General features: G+C 34.0%; 1 protein-coding gene across 1 annotated transcript; it reads right to left on the bottom strand.

Annotated features, from left to right (window-relative positions):
• Positions 1-3,430: 3,430 nt before the first annotated feature.
• LOC139876016 (DDT domain-containing protein DDR4) lies at positions 3,431-9,387 on the bottom strand. The gene is made up of 12 exons (XM_071863313.1): positions 9,289-9,387; positions 8,677-8,787; positions 7,567-7,653; positions 7,443-7,480; positions 7,266-7,347; positions 6,684-6,790; positions 6,321-6,456; positions 5,531-5,623; positions 5,333-5,444; positions 5,056-5,098; positions 4,726-4,890; positions 3,431-3,994 (listed from the first exon to the last, which is right to left on the bottom strand). The coding sequence occupies exons 1-12, from the start codon at positions 9,385-9,387 to the stop codon at positions 3,595-3,597; spliced, it is 1,473 nt and encodes a 490-aa protein (XP_071719414.1). The 3' UTR covers positions 3,431-3,594.
• Positions 9,388-27,815: the final 18,428 nt, after the last annotated feature.

Here is a 27,815-nt window from a genome sequence, read left to right as displayed (position 1 = left end):
TAACCATTGGATCTTCGGTCCAGCGGTACTGCGGTTACACTTGTGTACTCGCAGGGCTAGAGGTCTCGGGTTCGAACCTCGTCACCCGCTCTAGGAATTGAAATATATTCCTTGAAGGTGGCCCAAAGGGAAGGTTTTACCGACCCGCTCCGGGACTAAGGTCCGGCCCGCCTGCCCCTCGGGATTGTTTAAGGGTCGGATCCTCAGAGTGTGGTTCGGGTTTCCTGCCCGAAAGCGCGTGTGTGTGCAAATGATGAGTGTCGTTGAAATAAATGATAGGCTGATACAAGCTTGCCTTTCAAAAAAAAAATAAAAAAAAAATTATTGATAATCTTCTCCCCATTCTTTTTCTGCATTTCTCTTTGTTTCTTCTGTAAACGATACAAAAAATGTGACATCAGATTTATAATCTTTAACTGTACGATGTGCATTTTTAGTAAAAAAGTTTTGAAAATATAACCTTATGGAGTTTAGTAAGAACAGGAATGGCGTCATTTAAAACAGCTTTACTAACAGCAATTTCCAGCTTTGATTTACTAGATGAGTATTCATCCTGCCATTAACCAAAGATAACAGAGGGTAATTGTCTAATATGTCCCTAATGCAATCATAAAACCCGTAATACATCTTCAAACTCAGTCAAAATCGGTCAAACTCAGTCAAACTTGGTCAAATTTGGGCAGACTCAGTAGACACGGCCAAACTCAGAGAGTATTTGGATGTTGACCAATTTGACTTTGACTGGCTCATTCAAAAGTATATGGTCAACTTTACAAATAAATTATTGACCGAATTCACTCATCCAACTTGCCACAACTTTTTGAAACTCCTCGAGATTAGTTGCAACTGTTTCCCATTGACAATCGATAGTTGATGATGTTCCTTTTTTCTTGTAAGTATTTACTTCCTTATACAATCTAAAACCAATAGTTTCATTGCCATCCAACCTATTCAAAACAGAAAAAAAAAAAAAAAAAAAAGAAAGAAAAAAAAAAGAAAAAAGAAAAAAGAAAAAAAAAGATGAGTTATCAATATTAATTACACTTGGCAAACCAACCAATTTAGACCAGACCCATTTGGACCTGTCTGAAAATTTTGACCTGACAGACCCATGACCCGTTTTAAACCAAACCCATTTTGACCCGTTACCCAAACTGACCCAACCTGACCCGTTTTCCAAGTATAATATTTATCATGATTTGAGTCAAAGCAGTTGTTACCAATATGAGGTCCCTTTTCCATCTTCACCAATATTACTTTTTTGGAATGTAGAAGCGTCTTTCTTGATTTTTAATTCATCATTGATGTATGACACCACATCATGTTGCTACAATAAAAAACAAGCACACGTTTAAAAGAGTAACATAACAGAAAGTGTATTAATATCATCAACAGAAAAAAATATTTTTAATGATACCATGTAGTTCATACTCTATTTTGAGAAAACAGTAACAATACTTTAATGCAAGCACTAAAAAGGGTATGAATCTAACTACTAACAATAATTTCATATCAACTTGGCCAGAACATACAAACACTCACAAGCGTTTCTTTACTAGCATAGCATTACATCCAATATGTTCTTTAAATGAAAGCACTAACTATTGTTACATATAAAACTTAGTCGCTATATATGGTAGAACGGATAATGATCATGAGTGAAGTATTGAAGTTTCTAAAATGGGTCTGTATTTATTATATCTAGGACAAAGTAAGAGCATATATAATAGCTAACAAACTTTCTAAAATGGCTCACGTGGATCTCTAACCCGAGTGTTCTTCTGTTCTAGTAATATGGGTTGCTCTCCTTGCAACTTGCCTAGTTTTTAATTTGTTTGTCACTTAATTCTCGTTTTCGTGTTGGTTACTTGGGAGATTCAGTTACTTGTAAGAATCCCCGGGGATATGTATTCTCCTAGTGTGTTTTAATGAAATTTTTGCCTTTCAAAAAAAAAAACAAACTTTAATAATATAATGGACAGCATAAAAGTAAAAAAAATAAGGGTTAGATATAATACATCAGCTCGAATCTCACAGAGTGCTTTAAGAACTACAAGACGAATTGTAGGATCAAGTTTATTGTATGTTGTCATCTCCTCCCTGCATAACCCATTAACAACAGATAAAAAGATAAAAAGATAAAAAAAACTTAATGCTAATTAATCTATTACTACAAAAATGTATATTTAGGTTTAAAAGATAAAGATGGAGTACCCTTTAGCTGCAGTTAATGGAAATTCCCCCTCGGCAACCTGAAAACCATGAATATATATATATATATATTTTGAAAGGCAAGTAAGATTTTAATATAAATAAAAGAAGTACACGAATTACACTAGCAAGTAGCTAGAAAAGACACAGACCGCACAAACGCACACGAGACCACATACAAACTCACGAATAAAACTCACAAAACAACAAAGCTCGGAACATTAAAGGGACATTAGCACGAAGACACTAAAAAACACCCGACGACAAGTAAAGGAGACTATGAATCCGAATCCGATGGTGCGCAGGAGGAACAACATGAGCAACAACCAACTTCAACATGAGCAAAACCATGAATATTTATGTTATCGCATTATAGAAACTTAAAAAAAGGAAGAAAAAAAAAACATTTTTTTGTTGTACAGATTTTAAAATATAAAGTGGCATACCCATGGCCACCACATGGAAAGTTTCTTAGAGAGGACCATAACCCAAGCATCAGGTTCCTTTAATTTTGCATGTACTGGTGGAATTCCCTATTTTCAGCATTATGTGAATTTAAAGATAAAATAGAGTGCAAATTATTATATCAACATGAGAAACAAGGATTAGCTTCAGAAAAAACTGAAATGAAATGCATACGATAACATTAAACAAACATTGAAAGACAGAAAAAACAGCATATGTAGATATAAGATGATATGTGTGGATATAGATATAACTGTAATAGTAGTTTCAGTGTCTACAACAAGATTGTGTTGGTAGTAGACATATTAATTATAAACGAACACACATAATATATTATAAATATCAAAATATTGAAAGTGATAAATGAACAATGGAACGAAAATTAAGTGTACAGATAGATGGTTAAAGAAACAAAAAAACCCCTTCAAATAGAAATTATACATAAATAATGGACCATTAAATCGTTCCCTGTCCCAAGCACAGTATGAAAAAAAAAAAAATATATATATATATATATATATATATATATATATATATATATATATATATATATATATATATACATAGATATATTTATAAAACTCTCCTTATAAAAATGAAAACATTTAAAAGGCAACATTTCATCTAAACCATTCCATTAAAATGGAGTACTAAAAAAGATTCAACCATCATCTTTGTATAACATAACCACTATCATACCAACTAAACAGGCATAATCAACAACACCAAAAATGATCAAAAAGTCAACCTGATCAATAACCCAATGGTCAATCCATCTCCTTAAAAACTCTTCCTAACAATATCATTAAATACTACAACCATATTCCTTCTTCAAAAAAAGATGTTGACCCAAAATATACATTTCCAACCCAAAACAAACCGCTCCTTCTAACACTGTACATATACCAGACCCGTTTCTTAATTATCACCATCTTCGCACGAAATTTCATCTTCTGAATCAGGAACAACAACAGACTCGATAGCGGTATTGCGATTAGGCCTTTGCCTCAATTGTTTCTTGGTACCAAAGTTTTGAATCTGTCGAACAGAACGATCACCAATCACAGTAAGCTTTTTGCTTGCTATTCTTTTTGCAACAAAACTGTGATTTACTTTGCGGATATTGTTTGTGTTTTCTTTGTTGTCCTCATCAGTTTCTTCAACAGAGTCAGCAGCAACCTCATCAGTTATGTTTTTGTCATCTGTTTCTTCATCAGAATCATCTACGATTTCAAACTCGATGTTTTCGGATTTGGATTTGGTTGACCCGTCAGTTTCTTTTTTCTCAATCGGTTGTTCATATCCAGTTTTCATTATCCTGAAACACAGATCAAAGAAATATGCACAAGTCCTGTTTAGTGGAGTAGTATATGATATATTTACTACAATTTGGTTACTCTGACCCATTTTATTATAAATGAATCAATGAGTCAAAATTGTTATAACTTCCTAACACAACTTTTAGTATACAAGTGGTTATTGACCCATTTTCTTGGTCAACTTGGGTTGTGTTTCATCTCAAACAATAAAAAGAACATAGAAGAGTCGAATGAGTCGAAATGGTTATAACTTCCTCACATAACTTTTAGTGCAGTAATATATTTAGTACAAGTGGTTATTTTGACCCATTTTCTTATAAATGGGTCAATTTAGATTGTGTTTCATTTCAAAAGGGTCATTTAAAGGACCTACAAGGATCAAAATGTGTCACATTTGTTGAAACTTCCCAAGACTTGACCCATTTTATTGGTCAACTTGGGTTCTGTTTCATCTCAAACATAAAAAGGAACATAGAAGAGTCTTGAGTCAAAATGGCTATAACTTCCTAACACAACTTTTAGTACAGTAATATATTTACTAGAAGTGGTTATTTTGACCCAGTTTCTTATAAATGGGTCAATTTAGGTTGTGTTTCATTTCAAAAGGGTCATTTAAAAGAACATACAAGGGTCAAAATGAGTCAAATTTGTTGTTCCTAAGACAACTTTTAATGCATGCTTGTTAAATCAAATTTATAGTTATTAGAATATATGAGAATTTAGAACTGACCCGTATTTGCCATTATCGTTTTCGTCTGTTTCTTCACCGGCATCTTCAGAAACATCTTCAGTTTTAGTGGTCTCACCATCCGCGGGTTGAATTTCATGCTTTGGATCCTCACGTGCTACAATTTCATTTTTCTGACTCATTTGTTCATCTCTGGTTTTTGTTCTCCTATTAGCCAAACATGAAAAACTACAGTTTTAACGTCTATACGAATATGTGAGATTCCAAGCTTAAACTTTTTTAAAAAAATTTTGAAGAATATTTCAAGTGAGTTGGTGGACTAAAGTACGAAAGCATAAAGAAAAGCAAGTGCAAATAATAAACACAACTTACTTGGTTTCTCGTATGGCCTCGCTGATAGCTTTGTCATATTCATCTGCAAAAATCATTTCAAATTCTTTTTATATTAATTTTTTTTGGATTTACCATATATAGGTTCAAAGTTTCCTAAATAGTAAATCTCCTACCTTTTTTACCGTATGTAAACTCACTAAGAAAGTTTCATGTATTCACTACCTTATCCAAATTCAGATGATTCAAAAACATGTTTAAATTTCATACAGTGAATTAACTGTCTATTAAGATAAATGGTAAAGAAAACTGTACATACCAAATGTGTAGTTGGTAGGTTTTCGAATACGACAAGAACGTGCAATTCCAGATCTGCAGAAATTATTGATAATCTGCTCTCCGTTCTTTTTATGCAATTCCCTTTGTCTCTTCTGTAAACGGTACGAAAAAGTGACATCAGATTTCTGATATCTTATTGTATCATGTGCATTTTAGTAAAGCAGTTTTGAAAAATAACCTTATGAAGTTTAGTAAGAACAGGAATGGCATCTTTTAAAACAGTTTCACTAACAGCAATTTCCAGCTTTGATTTACTAGATGAGTATTCATCCTGCCATCAACCAAAGATAAGAAAGAAGATAAATGTATAATATGCCCCTAATTCACAAAACTTGCTTGAAAATGATTAATGTAAAAATGGGACTGTTACAGTCAAAATGAGTTTTTTTTCGTGGGAAATGAACCAGGCTGGGTTGGATCGGCTGAAAATTTTTGATGATGTAAAGTATTTAACTGATTTATATTACATAAAAGCCAAGATTGCAAAAATCGCTACTCGGGGAGTACTCGGTCGGGACTTTTTAGGGAGTACTCATCAACTCAAGGAGTATTCAAAATGTTGACCAAGTTTGACTTTGACAGAATTTTACCAAATTTGACTGACTTTTTCCAAGTAATCCCAAGTTTTGGCCGAGTATTGACAGATTTTGTTGAGCAACCACGAGTTTTGGACGAGTCCGGCAGAGTTTTACCGAGTTTGACCAGGTTTGACCGAGTAATCGCCGAGTGATTCCGAGTTTTGCAACGCTGATAAATCCGTAATACATCTTTAATCATAAAATAATTCAGAAGACTTTATACATTAAAAGTGCATCTCAAACCCATTTGGCCAGTTTCAGTATGAAGCTAACTTTTGATTGACAACCATTTAACCAGTTAGAGATAAATATAACCTAGACTGGCTCATTCAAAAGTATATGGTCAACTTTAAAAATAAATTACAAACCGATTTCACTCATCTAACTTACCACAACTTTCTGAAACTCTTCTAGATTAGTTGCAACTGTTTCCCATTGACAACCGATAGTTGACGATGTTCCTTTTTTCCGGAAAGTGGTTACTTCCTTAAACAATCTAAAACCGAGAGTTTCATTGCCATCCAACCTGTTCAAGATCCAAAAAGTAACATGAGTAATCAATATTAATTATAACTGGCAAACCAACCAATTTAGACCTGACCCGTTTGGACCTTTTTAAAAATCTGACCCATTTGATCCCATGACACATTTTGACCCAAACTCATTTCGACCCGCTACCCAACCGACCCAACCAACCTGTTTGCCAAGTATGATATTTATCATGCTTTGATTCAAAGCAGCATTAGATCTTACCAATATGAGGTCCCTTTTCCATCTTCCCCGATATTACTTTTTTGGAATGTAGAAGCGTCTTTCTTGACCTTTATTTCATCATTGATGTATGACACCACATCATGTTGCTGAAATAAAAAAACAAGCACGCGTTACAAGAGTAACATACTGGGAGTATATCGATATCATGAATAAAAGTATAGTTTTAATGATACCAAGTAGTTCACACTCTAGTTTGAGACAACATTGTAACAATACTTTAACACAAGCACTAAAAGAGTATGAAACTAACTACTAACAAAAATTTGATGTCAACTAAGACAAGATATACGAACACTCACAAGTGAATTTATTATTAGCATAGCATTACATCCAATATGTTCTTTAAATGCAAGCACTAACTATTGATACATATAGAACTTAATCGCTCCATATGGGTAAACAGATAAAGGGTACTAAATGAAGTATTGAAGTTTCTACAATGGGTATGTATTTATTATATCTAAGACAAACAAAGTAAGAGCATACTAGCTAACAAACTTAAAATTAATATCATCATCATCAACTGTAATAAAGGGAAAAAATAAGGGTCAGATATAGTACATCAGCTCGGATCTCACAGAGTGCTTTAAGAACTACAAGACGTATTGTAGGATCAAGTTCATTGTATGTTGTCATCTCCTCCCTGCATGACCCCATAACAACAAAAAAGAAACGTATTGCTAATCAAACCATTACTACAAAAATGTATTAGGTTTATAAGATAAAAGTATAAAGTACCCTTTAGCTGCAGTTAAAGGAAAGTCCCCCTCGGCAACCTAAAAATCATAAATATCGATGTTAATATATTGTAAAAGCTAAAAACATTTTTGTGTTGTAAAGATTCAAATATTAAGTGACATACCCATGGCCACCACATGGAAAGCTTCTTAGAGAGCACCATAACCCAAGCATCAGGTTCCTTTAATTTTGCATGTACAGGTGGAATTCCCTATTCAGCATTATGAGAACGAAACATAAAATAGAGTGCAAATTATGAAATCAACATGAGCAACAAGGATTAGCTTCAGTAAAACTGAAATGAAATGCATACAATAATATCAAACAAACGAGACGAAAAACAGCATATATAGATAAAGCATATATAGATATATAGATATAAAGATATAATTGTGATAGTAGTTTCAGTTTCTGCATCATAAATATCAAATACCGAAAGTGATAAATGAACAACGAGACGAAAATTAAGTGAAAAGAGAGACGGTTAAGAATAAAACAGTTGAAGGCGATTGTATTACTGCAAGTGATAAAGCATCAAACTATAACTAGGATGTAAATGGTATAAATACACAAAAGTGGTATCATGCAAGCATGTAACAGATGACCTCTTTCAACATAAATATACACATAAGAAAACTAATCATTTTGATGCTCTTGTTGCTTACCTAAGCAGTATGCATCAATAGCATGACTCGTCAAATGATATTCAACTATTACTTAGTTAAAGAAACGAAAAGATTCCTTCAAATGGAAATATTACATAAATAATGGACCATTAAATCGTTCCCTATCCCAAGTTAAAAAAATCGTATATTTGATTAGGTAACTATTTGGGTAAAACTTGAAATGATAAATGTGTCCTCAAGTGCTAGAGTAATCTGTTATATATGCAAATCTTCTTTTTACCTAAATATCCATTCTCATATATGCATTTATACATGAACTCAAACAAGCATGGCATCATTCATATAACATATATTCTCATTAAAACAAAGTATGATGTTTTGATGCTCATAAGTCATATCTAAAGCTTATTATTCAGAAACAGTAATAAATCTTTACGCAGAAATATAACAATTGCATGATTCATGCTTTTATAAACTAACACCTGTTTCAAACCTGTTGGTTGACTTCCTTAAGCATAGCACAAAATATAAAAAAACCACAACAGAGGCTACATATAACAAAAGGAGTAACAACGTAATAAGCTTAAGCTATAAAAAAAAATAGAAACCTTTAAAAGTGATATATGAAGCTGAGCGAGACATTTGTTTGGTTGAATAAGTGCCATCTCAATCTCTTCAGCAGATAACTTCAGATTAGTTTCTATAACAGGCTCAAACACCTGTATAAAACACAATATACTCATATCACACCTTATGGACACCAAATAATTATAATAATCATACACACAGTAACACAATATGCAATAAAATGATAAATACGCCCTCGATTGCACGATAAATCATTCAAAACTTCAATAACCCCTTTAGGCTTCAATCAACCATCCTTACCAATTTTTATGTGTCCTGTAACACCTAATTTCAAAATATTCATCATCCAACCTAAAAATCAGATCATCGATGCATTTCAATAATGAAGTCATTATTCTCTATATACATTAATGCACCAAACGCACAAACTTTTTTTTAGGTTTTAATCAACATTTATTTATTAAAAAATGAAATTAACAGTTTTAACACTACTCATTCACATACAGGTGTAGCATGAAACAGAATCAATAGATATACAACAATCTACACGATGTAATAAGAAAAAATTAAACTTTATAAGTAACGAAATTATAAATTATAAATTATAAATCAAAATTAACGATTAATCATACATTAAGGAAATTGAGAACGGAAGCAAACTCCCAACGATTTCGAAGCACATTTCGTGCAGATTCAAGCTCCGGCTGCAATTTATCACCGTTTTCGTTCATTTTTGTGAATATAGAAACCCTAGAACGAGCGACTGTGTGTGTTTGGGTGTGAGTGTGTGGTTTTTTGAGGGATCGATGTAAATACTGGACTAGATATTTCCCGCTCAAAGATGTCTAGTGAATTTATTTTTGGTGTAAGAATAGTCCCTAAACTATTAAATTTTATACAGGTTTAGCCCCTTTGAAGTTACGTACTTTCATTTCTGTGCAAACTTTTAATTTGTTTTACAACCTTAGTTGAAATTTTAATTTTTAAACGATTCCTCTTGCACCCATTTGTTTTTTTTTTTTCTTTTTTTTTTTTTTTAAGAAAATCTCGTATTTAACCCTCCTAAACTTATGAATTACATTTATTCTTAAAGTACAATTTTTCAATGCATGATGTACAAAAATTTTAATGGATATTTGATGCAAAATATGAGTTTAGAAGGAAGAAATACGAGATTGTTTTTTTTTTCCTCGAAAAACAAATACTAGTGTTTGTACAATTCTTTGCAATCCTTGTCGATGGAGCAAGGATATTGAGATCTGATCACTGAATGGATGATATAACAGGATATGATGATGAATGTATGCTTGTTGGCGGTTCCCCGAAGGTAGTACGAAGGTATCGTACTTTACGCCACCAAGATACGAAGGTAACTCATTGAGAGTATTGTATGTGAGTAATTGAAACCTCCTCTCAACTCCAGAGATCATGTTCTCCTTTTATAGGGTTAGGCAATAGCTCTATCACCAGCTTTCTAGGTGGGATCAGTCTCCAAGACGATCTCTGATGATACAAAGGGGACTTTCTCTTCGGCCGACTGTAACTCCTGCTGGTTCAAGAAAGCTACCCTGCAACATTCCTCTTTTGTTATTTGAATGTTAGTGGAAGCGAGTTTGGTCAACCCGCTTACTTCTCTCCTTCAGTCTAGGTAATCTTGTGACTTTAGGATAGGTCCTTGTACATTGGTAACTGTGATCCCTTCGTCATCACGTTCCTTCGTTACTATTGCTTCATATAACGGAAGTGGTTTCGTACCAACTCTGAATATTGGGATTATATTTTGGTAGCATTCTTCTTTTGTCATTTGGGCGCCATTATTTGAGTTTGAGGATATCCCGCTCTTGATTTGTATTTGACATATGTGTTCTTGTGATCCAATCTTATGCCATATATCCTCGTTAGACGTGATATCTTTGTTAGCTTAGCTTCGTTTATCTTAACGGGGAGATACACTATCAAGTCCCCCAGTTTAATTTTACGAAGCTTTCTTACCGAGCTATGTTGAATTAAACTCAAACTGCCACTTGATTACCTGATTTGACATTTCTGATTTCAGCAATTATTTACCCGGGTACGATTACCTTTTTGCCCCTACTAAATCTTTTCTGTTTAAATAGACTTGAAGGGTGAAACGGTAATTTGCCAGTACGATTACCAAAGTAACTCTGTAACTGATGGGACGGTTTTCTGCTTAGGGGTAATAAAGAGTTAAATTTTCATCTTCTCTTTCATTTTTTTCTTTCCTTTTTCTTTTGCTTCTCTTCATCATCAGATCATCTTCCTTAATTTTCAAAAAGGTATTGCTCCCAACTTGCTATCTTTTTTTTTTTTTGTTATGGCTAAAGTAGGGCTTCGATCTATTTCTAGTGTTGTGACCCCCGAACGCTGTGAACGCCTCCGTAAAACCCTAGGTCTTAAAGGAGATGACATAATTTTGCCACAATCCGGTAAGTTCATGCTGGATTTTCCGGCAGATTACGTCGGAATGTACACACAATCATTTAAAGAGTGCAACCTTAGGATCCCCATTTCATCGTTTTTTCTTAGTGTTCTTGATTACTTTAAAGTTCATGTTTCGATTGTTCACCCTCTTGCCATCAAAAAGATCCTGGCTTTTGAATATATGTGCAAAGTGAAATGTCCCGTTCTTATTGATTAAAAACGTTCCATATTAATTGATTTCGTTGCGAGGTTTTGACCTCTATATGAGACGTTTTTCAAAGACTGCATTCATTTTAAAACAAACCATAACCTTTATTTCATCAATAAAGGTTTAAAAAGCTTTACGTAGATTATCAAATAATGATAATCTAAAATATCCTGTTTACACGCGACCATTACATAATGGTTTACAATACAAATATGTTACAACGAAATAAGTTTCTTGAATGCAGTTTTTACACAATATCATACAAGCATGGACTCCAAATCTCGTCCTTATTTAAGTATGCGACAGCGGAAGCTCTTAATAATCACCTGAGAATAAACATGCTTAAAACGTCAACAAAAATGTTGGTGAGTTATAGGTTTAACCTATATATTATCAAATCATAATAATAGACCACAAGATTTCATATTTCAATACACATCCCATACATAGAGATAAAAATCATTCATATGGTGAACACCGGGTAACCGACATTAACAAGATACATATTTAAGAATATCCCCATCATTCCTGGACACCCTTCGGATATGATATAAATTTCGAAGTACTAAAGCATCCGGTACTTTGGATGGGGTTTGTTAGGCCCAATAGATCTATCTTTAGGATTCGCGTCAATTAGGGTGTCTGTTCCCTAATTCTTAGATTACCAGACTTAATAAAAAGGGCATATTCGATTTCGATAATTCAACCATATAATGTAGTTTCACGTACTTGTGTCTATTTTGTAAATCATTTATAAAACCTGCATGTATTCTCATCCCAAAAATATTAGATTTTAAAAGTAGGACTATAACTCACTTTCACAGATTTTTACTTCGCCGGGAAGTAAGACTTGGCCACTGGTTGATTCACGAACCTATAACAATATATACATATATATCAAAGTATGTTCAAAATATATTTACAATACTTTTAATACATTTTGATGTTTTAAGTTTATTAAGTCAGCTGTCCTCGTTAGTAACCTACAACTAGTTGTCCACAGTTAGATGTACAGAAATAAATCGATAAATATTATCTTGAATCAATCCACGACCCAGTGTATACGTATCTCAGTATTGATCACAACTCAAACTATATATATATTTTAGAATCAACCTCAACCCTGTATAGCTAACTCCAACATTAACATATAGAGTGTCTATGGTTGTTCCGCAATATATATATAGATGGGTCGACATGATAGGTCGAAACATTGTATACGTGTCTATGGTATCTCAAGATTACATAATATACAATATAAGTTGATTAGGTTATGGTTGGAATAGATTTATTACTAACTTTCACGTAGGTAAAATGAGTAGTTTTTATCAATCTTGTTTTACTCGCCATTTCTTCGTTTTTAATCCGTTTTGTGTGATTCCAGTGGTCACGGTTTTGTATTGAACTTAACTTTATGAATCTAAATAGAAAAATTATAAGTTTATAGTCGGAAATACAAGTTACAAGTTGTTTTTGAAAGAGGTAGTCATTTTCGTCGAAAGAACGACATCTTGATGACCATTTTGAAAAACATACTTTCACTTTGAGTTTAACCATGTTTTTTGGATATAGTTTCATGTTCATAAGAAAAATTATTTTTCCAGAAGTATAGCTTTTAAATCAAAGTTCTTCTTAGCTTTTAATTATCCCAACCAAAACAGCCCCCGGTTTTACTACGACGGCGTATATCCAGTTTTATGGTGTTTATCGTGTTTTCGGGTTTTAAATCATTAAGTTAGCATATCATATAGATATAGAACATGTGTTTAGTTGATTTTAAAAGTCTAGTTAGAAGGATTAACTTTATTTGCGAATAAGTTCAGAATTAACTAAACTATGTTCTAGTGATTACAAGTTTATAACGTTGAATAAGACAGCTTTTTATGTATGAATCGAATGATGTTATGAACATCATTACTACCTCAAGTTCCTTGGATAAACCTACTGGAAATAAGAAAAATGGATCTAGCTTCAAAGGATCCTTGGATGGCTTGAAAGTTCTTGAAGCAGAATCATGACACGAAAACAATTTCAAGTAAGATTTCCACTCGAAATAAGATTGTTATAGTTATAGAAATTGAATTAAAGTTTGAATATGATTATTACCTTGTATTAGAAAGATAACCTACTATAAGTAACAAAGGTTTCTTGATCTTGGATGATTACTTGGAATGGATTTAGAAAACTTGGAAGTAAACTTGCAATCTTGGAAGTATTCTTGATTTTATGAAACTATAACATTTGGAATTTATGAAGAAAACTTAGAACTTGAAGATAGAACTTGAGAAAGATTAATTAGATGAAGAAAATTGAAGAATGAAAGTGTTTGTAAGTGTTTTTGGTCGTTGGTGTATGGATTAGATATAAAGGATATGTAATTTTGTTTTCATGTAAATAAGTCATGAATGATTACTCATATTTTTGTAATTTTATGAGATATTTCATGCTAGTTGCCAAATGATGGTTCCCACATGTGTTAGGTGACTCACATGGGCTGCTAAGAGCTGATCATTGGAGTGTATATACCAATAGTACATACATCTAAAAGCTGTGTATTGTACGAGTACGAATACGGGTGCATACGAGTAGATTTGTTGATGAAACTGAACGAGGATGTAATTGTAAGCATTTTTGTTAAGTAGAAGTATTTTGATAAGTGTCTTGAAGTCTTTCAAAAGTGTATGAATACATATTAAAACACTACATGTATATACATTTTAACTGAGTCGTTAAGTCATCGTTAGTCGTTACATGTAAATGTTGTTTTGAAACCTTTAGGTTAACGATCTTGTTAAATGTTGTTAACCCAATGTTTATAATATCAAATGAGATTTTAAATTATTATATTATCATGATATTATGATGTACGAATATCTCTTAATATGATCTATATACATTAAATGTCGTTACAACGATAATCGTTACATATATGTCTCGTTTCAAAATCATTAAGTTAGTAGTCTTATTTTTACATATGTAGTTCATTGTTAATACACTTAATGATATATTTACTTATCATTTAACATAATTAACCAAGTGTATCAATATCTTAATATGATTCATATGTACCTAGTAAGACGTTATAACGATAATCGTTATATATATCGTTTTTGAGTTTCTTAATTTAATAGTCTCATTTTTATGTATGTAACTCATTGTTAAAATACCTAATGAGATACATACTTATAATAAAATCATGTTAACTATATATATAACCATATATATGTCATCGTATAGTTTTTACAAGTTTTAACGTTCGTGAATCACCGGTCAACTTGGGTGGTCATTTGTCTATATGAAACCTATTCCAATTAATCAAGTCTTAATAAGGTTGATTGCTTAACATGTTGGAAACACTTAATCATGTAAATATCAATTTCATTTAATATATATAAACATGGAAAAGTTCGGGTCACTACAGTACCTACCCGTTAAATAAATTTCGTCCTGAAATTTTAAGCTGTTGAAAGTGTTGACGAATCTTCTAGAAATAGATGCGGGTATTTCTTCTTCATCTGATCTTCACGCTCCCAGGTGAACTCGGGTCCTCTACAAGCATTCCATCGAACCTTAACAATCGGTATCTTGTTTTGTTTAAGTCTCTTAACCTCACGATCCATTATTTCGACGGGTTCTTCAATGAATTGAAGTTTTTCATTGATTTGGATTTCGTCCAACGGAATAGTGAGATCTTCTTTAGCAAAACATTTCTTCAAATTTGAGACGTGGAAAGTGTTATGTACAGCCGCGAGTTGTTGAGGTAGCTCCAGTTGGTAAGCAACTGGTCCGACACGATCTATTATCTTGAATGGTCCAATGTACCTTGGATTTAGTTTCCCCCATTTACCAAATCGAACAGCGCCTTTCCAAGGTGAAACCTTAAGCATGACCATTTCTCCAATTTCAAACTCTATATCTTTTCTTTTACTGTCTGCGTAGCTCTTTTGTCGACTCTGTGCGGTTTTCAATCTTTGTTGAATTTGGATGATTTTCTCGGTAGTTTCTTGTATTATATCCGGACCCGTAATCTGTCTATCCCCCACTTCATTCCAAAAAATTGGAGACCTGCACTTTCTACCATAAAGTGCCTCAAACGGCGCCATCTCAATACTAGAATGATAACTGTTGTTGTAGGAAAATTCTGCTAACGGTAGGTGTCGATCCCAACTGTTTCCGAAATCAATAACACATGCTCGTAGCATGTCTTCAAGCGTTTGTATCGTCCTTTCGCTCTGCCCATCAGTTTGTGGATGATAGGCAGTACTCATGTCTAGAAGAGTTCCTAATGCTTGCTGTAATGTCTGCCAGAATCTTAAAATAAATCTGCCATCCCTATCAGAAATAATAGAGATTGGTATTCCATGTCTGGAGACGACTTCCTTCAAATACAGTCGTGCTAACTTATCCATCTTGTCATCTTCTCTTATTAGCAGGAAGTGTGCTGATTTGGTGAGACGATCAACTATTACCCAAATAGTATCAAAACCACTTGCAGTACTTGGCAATTTAGTGATGAAATCCATGGTAATGTTTTCCCATTTCCATTCAGGGATTTCGGGTTGTTGAAGTAGACCTGATGGTTTCTGATGCTCAGATTTGACCTTAGAACACGTCAAACATTCTCCTACGTATTTAGCAATATCGGCTTTCATACCTGGCCACCAAAAATGTTTCTTGAGATCCTTGTACATCTTCCCCGTTCCAGGATGTATTGAGTATCTGGTTTTATGAGCTTCTCTAAGTACCATTTCTCTCATATCTCCAAATTTTGGTACCCAAATCCTTTCAGCCCTATACCGGGTTCCGTCTTCCCAAATATTAAGATTCTTCTCCGATCCTTTGGGTATTTCATCCTTTAAATTTTCCCCTTTTAAAACTCCTTGTTGCGCCTCCTTTATTTGAGTAGTAAGGTTATTGTGAATCATTATATTCATAGATTTTACTCGAATGGGTTCTCTGTCCTTCCTGCTCAAGGCGTCGGCTACCACATTTGCCTTCCCCGGGTGGTAACGAATCTCAAAGTCGTAATCATTCAACAATTCAATCCACCTACGCTGCCTCATATTCAGTTATTTCTGATTAAATATGGGTTGAAGACTTTTGTGGTCGGTATATATAATACTTTTGACCCCATATAAGTAGTGCCTCCAAGTCTTTAATGCAAAAACAACCGCGCCTAATTCCAAATCATGCGTCGTATAATTTTGCTTGTGAATCTTCAATTATCTAGACGCATAAGCAATCACCTTCGTCCGTTGTATTAATACACAACCGAGACCTTGCTTTGATGCGTCACAATAAATCACAAAATCATCATTCCCTTCAGGCAATGACAATATAGGTGCCGTAGTTAGCTTTTTCTTCAATAATTGAAACGCCTTCTCTTGTTCATCCTTCCATTCAAATTTCTTCCCTTTATGCGTTAATGCAGTCAAGGGTTTTGCTATTTTGGAGAAATCTTGGATGAATCTTCTGTAGTAACCAGCCAATCCTAAAACTTAACGTATATGCTTCGGAGTTTTTGGGGTTGACCGAGGAATTTAAATTTTTCTAACCAAAATGCATATTTTGAAAACTTAGCGTACAGTTTTTCTTTCCTCAATACTTCTAGCACTTTTTTCAAATGTTCTTCGTGCTCTTGATCATTCTTTAAGTAAATAAGTATGTCATCGATGAAAACAATGACAAGCTTGTCAAGATATGGCCCACACACTCGGTTCATAAGGTCCATGAACACAGCTGGTGCATTAGTTAAACCAAACGGCATGACCATAAACTCGTAATGACCGTAACGTGTTATGAAAGCAGTCTTTGGAATATCATCTTCTTTCACCCGCATTTGATGATACCCGGAACGTAAGTCAATCTTTGAATAAACAGACGAGCCTTGTAGTTGATCAAATAAGTCGTCGATTCTCGGTAGTGGGTAGCGGTTCTTGATGGTTAGTTTTTCAACTCTCGGTAGTCGATACACAATCTGAATGTACCATCTTTCTTCTTGACAAACAAAACAGGAGCTCCCCACGGTGATGTGCTTGGTCGAATGAAACCATGCTCTAAAAGTTCTTGTAATTGGCTTTGCAGTTCTTTCATCTCGCTGGGTGCGAGTCTGTAAGGAGCACGAGCTATTGGTGCAGCTCCTGGTACAAGATCTATTTGAAATTCAACGGATCGATGTGGGGGTAATCCCGGTAATTCTTTCGGAAATACATCGGGAAATTCTTTTGCGACGGGAACATCATTGATGCTCTTTTCTTTAATTTGTACTTTCTCGACGTGTGCTAGAACAGCATAGCAACCTTTTCTTATTAGTTTTTGTGCCTTCAAATTACTAATAAGATGTAGCTTCGTGTTGCCCTTTTCTCCGTACATCATTAAGGGTTTTCCTTTTTCTCGTATAATGCGAATTGCATTTTTGTAACAAACGATCTCTGCTTTCACTTCTTTCAACCAGTCCATACCGATTATCACATCAAAACTCCCTAACTCTACTGGTATCAAGTCAATCTTAAATGTTTCGCTAACCAGTTTAATTTCTCGATTCCGACATATATTATCTGCTGAAATTAATTTACCATTTGCTAATTCGAGTAAAAATTTACTATCCAAAGGCGTCAATGGACAACTTAATTTAGCACAAAAATCTCTACTCATATAGCTTCTATCCGCACCCGAATCAAATAAAACGTAAGCAGATTTATTGTCAATAAGAAACGTACCCGTAACAAGCTTCGGGTCTTCCTGTGCCTCTGCCGCATTAATATTGAAAACTCTTCCGCGGCCTTGTCCATTCGTGTTCTCCTGGTTCGGGCAATTTTTAATAATGTGGCCTGGTTTTCCACATTTATAACAAACTACATTGGCATAACTTGCTCCGACACTACTTGATCCGCCATTACTCGTTCCGACACCATTTGTTCCTTTCGTTCTGTTAACCCCTGGTTCGTAGACCTCACACTTTGCCGCGCTATGACCATTTCTTTTACACTTGTTGCAAAATTTGGTGCAGAACCCCGAGTGATACTTTTCAAACCTTTGGCATAGCTGCTTCTGATTGTTGTTGTTGCTGCGGTTATTATTGTTGTTGGGATGATTGTTGTAGTTGTTGTTGCTGTTGTTGTTGTTGTTGTTGTTGTTGTTGTTGTTGGGCCGTTTGTTGTAGTTGCGATTGATGTTGCGATTGTTGGGATAGTTGTTGCGATTATTGTTGTAATTGCTGTTGTTGTTGTATTGGTGATTCTTATCACCGTTTTCCTCCCACTTTCTTTTGACTTGCTTCACATTGGCCTCTTCAGCAGTCTGTTCTTTAATTCTTTCTTCAATCTGGTTCACTAGTTTGTGAGCCATTCTACATGCCTGTTGTTTGGAGGCGGGCTCGTGTGAACTTATATCTTCTTGGATTCTTTCCGGTAATCCTTTCACAAACGCGTCAATCTTCTCTTCCTCATCTTCGAACGCTCCCGGACACAATAGGCATAATTTTGTGAATCGTCTTTCGTACGTGGTAATATCAAATCCTTGGGTTCGTAACCCTCTAAGTTCTGTCTTGAGCTTACTGACCTCGGTTCTGGGACGGTACTTCTCGTTCATCAAGTGCTTGAATGCTGACCACGGTAGTGCGTAAGCATCATCTTGTCCCACTTGCTCTAGATAGGTATTCCACCATGTTAACGCAGAACCTGTGAAGGTATGCGTAGCGTACTTCACTTTGTCCTCTTCAGTACACTTACTTATGGCAAATACCGATTCGACCTTCTCGGTCCACCGTTTCAATCTGATCGGTCCTTCGGTTCCATCAAATTCCAAAGGTTTGCAGGCAGTGAATTCTTTGTAGGTGCATCCTACACGATTTCCTGTACTGCTAGATCCAAGGTTATTGTTGGTATGTAGCGCAGCCTGTACTGCGGCTATGTTTGAAGCAAGAAAGGCACGAAATTCCTCTTCGCTCATATTCAAGGTGTGTCGAGTAGTCGGTGCCATTTCCTTCAAAATAGTCAAATGAAACGAGTTAATCATATAGAATATCAAGAGTAGTCAATAGTATATCGTAGCGTAATATGAACTTATTTATAGAAGCTTTTTCTTCATATTAGCGTTTTATACTCTTTAATTCGGGTAGTACCTACCCGTTAAGTTCATACTTAATAGCTAACATACCATTTCAACTACTACAATTCTATATTAAAAACTAATCACAAAAAAAAAATATCATATTCAAACCTTTATACAATAACTTGCAAACTTACAATACCGCTTTTTTTTTACATATAGCATGAAATATAGCACATAAAACTTTGATACAAAGTAGTTGCGAAGATAATTCTAGTTAATAAATAAGGCGTTCAGCAAAGGCAATAAAGACACGTAATTCATACGTCCAGAAACAAGTCATGCATTCTGGTTTTACTAATACCACTTCCCATCCTTGGTTTTGTGGAACATAACCGTTGTGACCGATAGTAAGACAATGTGTTGTAACGTCGTCAAAAGGATGAAGGTTACGTAATGACCAACAGTCTCGTAATAACCTAAAAACCTCATTTCTTACCCCAATTACCGACTTTGTCACTTGTGGGAACGTTTTGTTTAATAGTTGTAGGCCGATGTTCTTATTCTCACTTTGGTGAGAAGCGAACATTACTAACCCGTAAGCATAACATGCTTCTTTATGTTGCATGTTAGCCGCTTTTTCTAAATCACGAAGTCCTATATTCGGATATATTGAGTCAAAATAATTTCTTAACCCGTTGCGTAAAATAGCATTTGGGTTCCCCGCAATATATGCGTCAAAGTAAACACATCGTAACTTATGGATTTTCCAATGTGATATCCCCCATCTTTTGAACGAAAGCCTTTTATAAATCAAGGCATTCTTGGAACGTTCTTTGAATGTCTTACAAACTGATCTCCCCTTAAATAGTTGTGCCGAGGAATTCTGACCGACTCTAGACAAGATTTCATCAATCATGTCTCCGGGTAGGTCTCTTAAAATATTGGGTTGTCTATCCATTTTGTGTTTTTATACTGTAAAATAGACAAGAGTTAGATTCATAAAAAAAAATACTTATTAATACAAGCAATTTTTACATATATCATAAAGCATAAGCACACTATATTACATATATTACACCACACGAATACAACTATCTTATTCCGACTCGCTTGTTTCTCTTCTTCGGTTTTGGTTCGTTTTGCCAAGTTTCTAGGGATATATGATGTTCCCCTAATACGAGCCGTCATTTTCCACATTGGTTTAGAAAAATCTGGTGGTTTAGAGGTTCCCGGGTTATTGTCACAACTTAAGAAATACGGGTGTTGACGATACATATAAAGTTCATCGTGTTTGGAATCAAATTTCTCTATTTTTATGCCCTTTCCCTTATTGTTCTCTTTTGCCTTATTAAATTGTGTTGGGGTAATTTCTATAACATCATCGGAATCCTTGTCAGGATCCGATTCATCGGAGAATTGGTAATCCTCCCAATACTTTGCTTCCTTGGCGGAAACACCATTGACCATAATTAACTTTGGTCGGTTGGTTGAGGATTTTCTTCTACTTAACCGTTTTATTATTTCCCCCACTGGTTCTATTTCTTCTTCCGGTTCCGATTCTTCTTCCGGTTCCGACTCTTCTTCCGGTTCCATTTCGGGAACTTGTGAATCAGTCCACGAATCATTCCAATTTACATTTGACTCTTCATTATTATTAGGTGAGTCAATGGGACTTGTATTAGAGGTAGACATCTATCACATAGTATCAAACACGTTAAGAGATTAATATATCACATAATATTCACATGTTAAAAATAGATAGTTTCCAACAAAATTTGTTAAGCAATCATTTTTCAAGTAAACACGGTCGAAGTCCAGACTCACTAATGCATCCTAAAAAACTCGATAAGACACACTAATGCAAAATTCTGGTTCTCTAAGACCAACGCTCGGATACCAACTGAAATATCCCGTTCTTATTGATTAAAAACGTTCCATATTAATTGATTTCGTTGCGAGGTTTTGACCTCTATATGAGACGTTTTTCAAAGACTGCATTCATTTTAAAACAAACCATAACCTTTATTTCATCAATAAAGGTTTAAAAAGCTTTACGTAGATTATCAAATAATGATAATCTAAAATATCCTGTTTACACGCGACCATTACATAATGGTTTACAATACAAATATGTTACAACGAAATAAGTTTCTTGAATGCAGTTTTTACACAATATCATACAAGCATGGACTCCAAATCTCGTCCTTATTTAAGTATGCGACAGCGGAAGCTCTTAATAATCACCTGAGAATAAACATGCTTAAAACGTCAACAAAAATGTTGGTGAGTTATAGGTTTAACCTATATATTATCAAATCATAATAATAGACCACAAGATTTCATATTTCAATACACATCCCATACATAGAGATAAAAATTATTCATATGGTGAACACCTGGTAACCGACATTAACAAGATGCATATTTAAGAATATCCCCATCATTCCGGGACACCCTTCGGATATGATATAAATTTCGAAGTACTAAAGCATCCGGTACTTTGGATGGGGTTTGTTAGGCCCAATAGATCTATCTTTAGGATTCACGTCAATTAGGGTGTCTGTTCCCTAATTCTTAGATTACCAGACTTAATAAAAAGGGGCATATTCGATTTCGATAATTCAACCATAGAATGTAGTTTCACGTACTTGTGTCTATTTTGTAAATCATTTATAAAACCTGCATGTATTCTCATCCCAAAAATATTAGATTTTAAAAGTGGAACTATAACTCACTTTCACAGATTTTTACTTCGTCGGGAAGTAAGACTTGGCCACTGGTTGATTCACGAACCTATAACAATATATACATATATATCAAAGTATGTTCAACATATATTTACAATACTTTTAATACATTTTGATGTTTTAAATTTATTAAGTCAGCTGTCCTCGTTAGTAACCTACAACTAGTTGTCCACAGTTAGATGTACAGAAATAAATCGATAAATATTATCTTGAATCAATCCACGACCCAGTGTATACGTATCTCAGTATTGATCACAACTCAAACTATATATATATATATTGGAATCAACCTCAACCCTGTATTGCTAACTCCAGCATTCACATATAGAGTGTCTATGGTTGTTCCGCAATATATATATAGATGGGTCGACATGATAGGTCGAAACATTGTATACGTGTCTATGGTATCTCAAGATTACATAATATACAATATAAGTTGATTAGGTTATGGTTGGAATAGATTTATTACTAACTTTCAAGTAGGTAAAATGAGTAGTTTTTATCAATCTTGTTTTACTAGCCATTTCTTCGTTTCTAATCCGTTTTGAGTGATTCCAGTGGCCACGGTTTCGTATTGAACTTAACTTTATGAATCTAAATATAAAAAGTATAAGTTTATAGTCAGAAATACAGGTTACAAGTCGTTTTTGAAAGAGGTAGTCATTTCCGTCGAAAAAACGACATCTTGATGACCATTTTGAAAAACATACTTTCACTTTGAGTTTAACCATAATTTTTGGATATAGTTTCATGTTCATAAGAAAAATCATTTTTCCAGAAGTATAGCTTTTAAATCAAAGTTCTTCTTAGCTTTTAATTATCCCAACCAAAACAGCCCCCGGTTTTACTACGACGGCGTATATCCAGTTTTATGGTGTTTATCGTGTTTCCGGGTTTTAAATCATTAAGTTAGCATATCATATAGATATAAAACATGTGTTTAGTTTATTTTAAAAGTCTAGTTAGAAGGATTAACTTTATTTGCGAACAAGTTTAGAATTAACTAAACTATGTTCTAGTGATTACAAGTTTATAACGTTGAATAAGACAGCTTTTTATGTATGAATCGAATGATGTTATGAACATCATTACTACCTCAAGTTCCTTGGATAAACCTACTGGAAATGATAAAAATGGATCTAGCTTCAAAGGATCCTTGGATGGCTTGAAAGTTCTTGAAGCAGAATCATGACACGAAAACAATTTCAAGTAAGATTTCCACTCGAAATAAGATTGTTATAGTTATAGAAATTGAATTAAAGTTTGAATATGATTATTACCTTGTATTAGAAATATAACCTACTGTAAGTAATAAAGGTTTCTTGATCTTGGATGATTACTTGGAATGGATTTAGAAAACTTGGAAGTAAACTTGCAATCTTGGAAGTATTCTTGATTTTATGAAACTAGAACTTTTGGAATTTATGAAGAACACTTAGAACTTGAAGATAGAACTTGAGAGAGATTAATTAGATGAAGAAAATTAAAGAATGAAAGTGTTTGAAGGTGTTTTTGGTCGTTGGTGTATGGATTAGATATAAAGGATATGTAATTTTGTTTTCATGTAAATAAGTCATGAATGATTACTCATATTTTTGTAATTTTATGAGATATTTCATGCTAGTTGCTAAATGATGGTTCCCACATGTGTTAGGTGACTCACATGGGCTGCTAAGAGCTGATCATTGGAGTGTATATACCAATAGTACATACATCTAAAAGCTGTGTATTGTACGAGTACGAATACGGGTGCATACTAGTAGATTTGTTGATGAAACTGAACGAGGATGTAATTGTAAGCATTTTTGTTAAGTAGAAGTATTTTTATAAGTGTCTTGAAGTCTTTCAAAAGTGTATGAATACATATTAAAACACTACATGTATATACATTTTAACTGAGTCGTTAAGTCATCGTTAGTCATTACATGTAAATGTTGTTTTGAAACCTTTAGGTTAACGATCTTGTTAAATGTTGTTAACCCAATGTTTATAATATCAAATGAGATTTTAAATTATTATATTATCATGATATTATGATGTACGAATATCTCTTAATATGATCTATATACATTAAATGTCGTTACAACGATAATCATTACATATATGTCTCGTTTCAAAAATCATTAAGTTAGTAGTCTTATTTTTACATATGTAGTTCATTGTTAATACACTTAATGATATATTTACTTATCATTTAACATAATTAACCAAGTATACCAATATCTTAATATGATTCATATGTACCTAGTAAGACGTTATAACGATAATCGTTATATATATCGTTTTCGAGTTTCTTAATTTAATAGTCTCATTTTTATGTATATAACTCATTGTTAAAATACCTAATGAGATACATACTTATAATAAAATCATGTTAACTATATATATAACCATATATATGTCATCGTATAGTTTTTACAAGTTTTAACGTTCGTGAATCACCGGTCAACTTGGGTGGTCATTTGTCTATATGAAACCTATTCCAATTAATCAAGTCTTAATAAGTTTGATTGCTTAACATGTTGGAAACACTTAATTATGTAAATATCAATTTCATTTAATATATATAAACATGGAAAAGTTCGGGTCACTACACAAAGCATATGGCGGCCAGCCTTCTGTTGACTTATTTCGCTACTTCTTTCAAACTGGTGATGCTGGAAATTGGGTTACAATTGCCAAGAATCGTAAAAAGAGGGGTAGTGTGATCGATACTCCCATGTGTTTTGCTTCTTCCATTCCTGATGTAAGGAATTGGAAGAATTCCTTTGTCTATATCAAGAAGTCTTTTTTCTTTCCGGACAAATTTCCTAATGCCGTTGATAGCAGGTGGGCACACTGTTCCCAAACAATATAGTGATCCTGTTCCTGAGGATGCTAAAAATGATCCTCTCTACGGCAGGATTTTTTCATCCTATAATACCCTCAACTCTTCCGGATTCCCTTCTTTTTAAGCTCGGCGTGGTACCTTCATGGGAGAGAGGCGAAGCTATTCCTGTGTACTTTTGTGGGGAAAAGGGTAGGTTTTGCATGCCCTATGTTTTATTTTTGTTTGACCTTTTTACTTTATCTCTCTGACCCTTATTGCTTTTGGAGAGATGTCTTTGCGAAATGTTATCAAGTCCTTTGGGATGAAACAGATGACTGAAGCTGTCCGTGCTAGCACTGTCGTTAAGGAGCTTAGTTCTCCTTCTTGTTCTGATTTTATGGAGGTGGACAGTAAACCAGAGAAAGTGGCTGAGTCTAGTGCCCCCAAGGTTCAACACAGCGCGAAGGTTGCTTCGGAGCACGAGCCTATTGATGTTGATGCGGAGCCTGATGTGTCCAAGAGCATCCCTGTTAGGGCATCTAGGCATCAGAAGGCTGTTAGGAAAATGAAAGAGGTTGTTTCTGGTTCTCCCTTGAAGAAAACTAAGTTCGCCCTTCGAGATGAAGATACTGATGACGAAGCTCATGTTGAAGGTTCTGGCGACAATGTTCTCTTGGTATGCTTTTTTATTAGTGTTTTCTATTTGAAATATTCTTTGTTCTCAAATATATTTTTGTGCCTCTGTAGGTGATATTCCTGATGTCCCTTCTTTAGAAGCTTGTTTCGATGTGTTTGATGAAATGATTCCTTATGAGTTCGAAGATGCCTTCGTGGATACCTCCAAGCTCATTGATGTTTATACCGCTCATTACTCCCGTTCAGCTATTTATAACCACCTCGTTCTGTCCCATTTGAAGCAGAAATCTGGCGATGTTGTGTGTCTAGAGAAGGAGGTAGAAGAGCTTAGAGATGTTAATGCATCCTCCAAATAGTCTGTGAAGAAGCTCCAAGAACGATTGTTATTGAACACGTCTTGGGAAGAGGAGGTGAAATCAGCTAAGAGTGAGATTTTAAGCATGCAGGAGAAATAGAAGCTTGATGAAAAGAGGATTACTAACTTGGAAGAAGAGAACAAGGCTCTTCGTCAGGAAGCAAAAGCGTTATCAGATCAAAAGAAGAGGTTTGTGTGACGACCCGGAAATTTCCGACCAAATTTAAACTTAATCTTTATATGAATTCGACACGATAAGCAAAGTCTATAATGTGGAGTCTCAAAAATTTTTGAACTGTTTACATGGATCCAGTTAACCTTTGACCATTCTTGATGATTCATGAACAACTATTTGTAAATAGATACATATGTATATATATAAGTAATAATTCGAAATATAATTTGAAGTATTATACGTTGTTGTTATTAAAATTAATAATATAAATATAGGATATTATAATAATTATTATTTAAAATATATTTATATATATAAATAAAGTATATTAAATAAACAGTAAATGATTGTAATACTCGTTTGATGTTCCGATTGATATTAAGCAAGTTAAATTCAAACTTATGTGATTTTAAAATAAACGGTGATCCGAAAATGAGTTATATAAATTATAGGCTTATTAAAAATATATTTAGGAACTACTTGTTAAATTTTAAAACTTTTTATATTTTACTTAGGGTTGGGAGTGAATAATTAATTTAATTTTTATTTAATAGTTAATGACCAAATTTTATACCATAATGACCAAAATAAATAAATATAGTTAATTTAAAAATATGAGATTTTTCTGAATACTTTTAATTCGCCACTGAGTAGCAACAGAGTACGAAATAATAGTCCGTGAATGAAATAGTAAACAACAGCTAACTTAATCACACGTTTTTATTTTAAATTATATTATAATAATTATTGTATTATTATTATTCACTCCGTGATAACTTGAAACAACATTATTGTACCAAATTTGAGATTCATTCTTACATTTCATTCCCACTAGTATATGTCGATGTGTTATTAATATCTACTATCTATTATCATTATTAGTATATATCTGTTATGTAGGAATATGATTATAAAAACCCACCATCAACCTCTTCTTTCACCCAGCACCTTGATCACTCTTCTTCACCACCAACTTAAACAACAGTGAACCTCGGCCACCATAAACCACTATATTCATAATTACTTATTTCTTTTCGATTGTGAACAAATAAACACATCACCGGACCACCATGTATAATTACCATGGAAAACATCCTGAAACCATCATTGACCATCACCACACCCGAAACCCACCATCGGTTTCCTCCACCATCGACCATCACTTTTACACCAGCTTTATCATAAACAGTAACCATCAATAAACCCACTTTGATCAACCTACAACCAAAACTGTAATCATCACCACTTCTGCTATATTATTTTTTCTAACAACCCAAGCAAAGAAAACCCGCCTGTTTTATATTCATAGTAAATCACCCTCGGCCACCTTCAACTCTAACCATCACCTTCAAAGAACACCAAAACAAACCCACATAACCACTCTCCAAACCATTATCGTGAATTGACGCTATTCTATTTCATATGATTTTGGTTCAACTAGACATGACCATTAAACCACTAACGAACCATCATCATCAAAATGTTACTGTTGCTGCCCGTTCCTGTTTTTCTGTTCGATGAACACAACATCAAGAATACTGCTGCACCTTCGTTTCTATCTTTGGTTCAGACCAACACCAACACCACCTCCTGTTACTACTGCTTGATTTAATATAAGATGAACTATAAGTGTATCGTGTTGGAAGATAAGCTGTTTCTATTTCCAATGATGAAGAAGATATTTATGATAAAGGATGATTGAATCACTGTAGTTATATAATGACATGTAGATAAA

This window comes from Rutidosis leptorrhynchoides, chromosome 11 (assembly GCF_046630445.1).
Source record: "Rutidosis leptorrhynchoides isolate AG116_Rl617_1_P2 chromosome 11, CSIRO_AGI_Rlap_v1, whole genome shotgun sequence".
NCBI lineage: Eukaryota > Viridiplantae > Streptophyta > Magnoliopsida > Asterales > Asteraceae > Rutidosis > Rutidosis leptorrhynchoides.
This window is presented reverse-complemented; position numbering and strand designations above follow the sequence as displayed.

What these genes read in the sequence shown, in the direction of transcription:
- LOC139876016 (XM_071863313.1), bottom strand. Translation starts at nt 9,387, where the DNA reads ATGAACGAAAACGGTGATAAATTGCAGCCGGAGCTTGAATCTGCACGA. An exon ending in ACCTACCAACTACACATTTG is followed by an intron (nt 5,099 to 5,332) that starts GTATGTACAGTT and finishes TGATTTTTGCAG; the next exon opens with ATGAATATGACAAAGCTATC. An exon ending in GAGGCCATACGAGAAACCAA is followed by an intron (nt 4,891 to 5,055) that starts GTAAGTTGTGTT and finishes TTTGGCTAATAG; the next exon opens with GAGAACAAAAACCAGAGATG.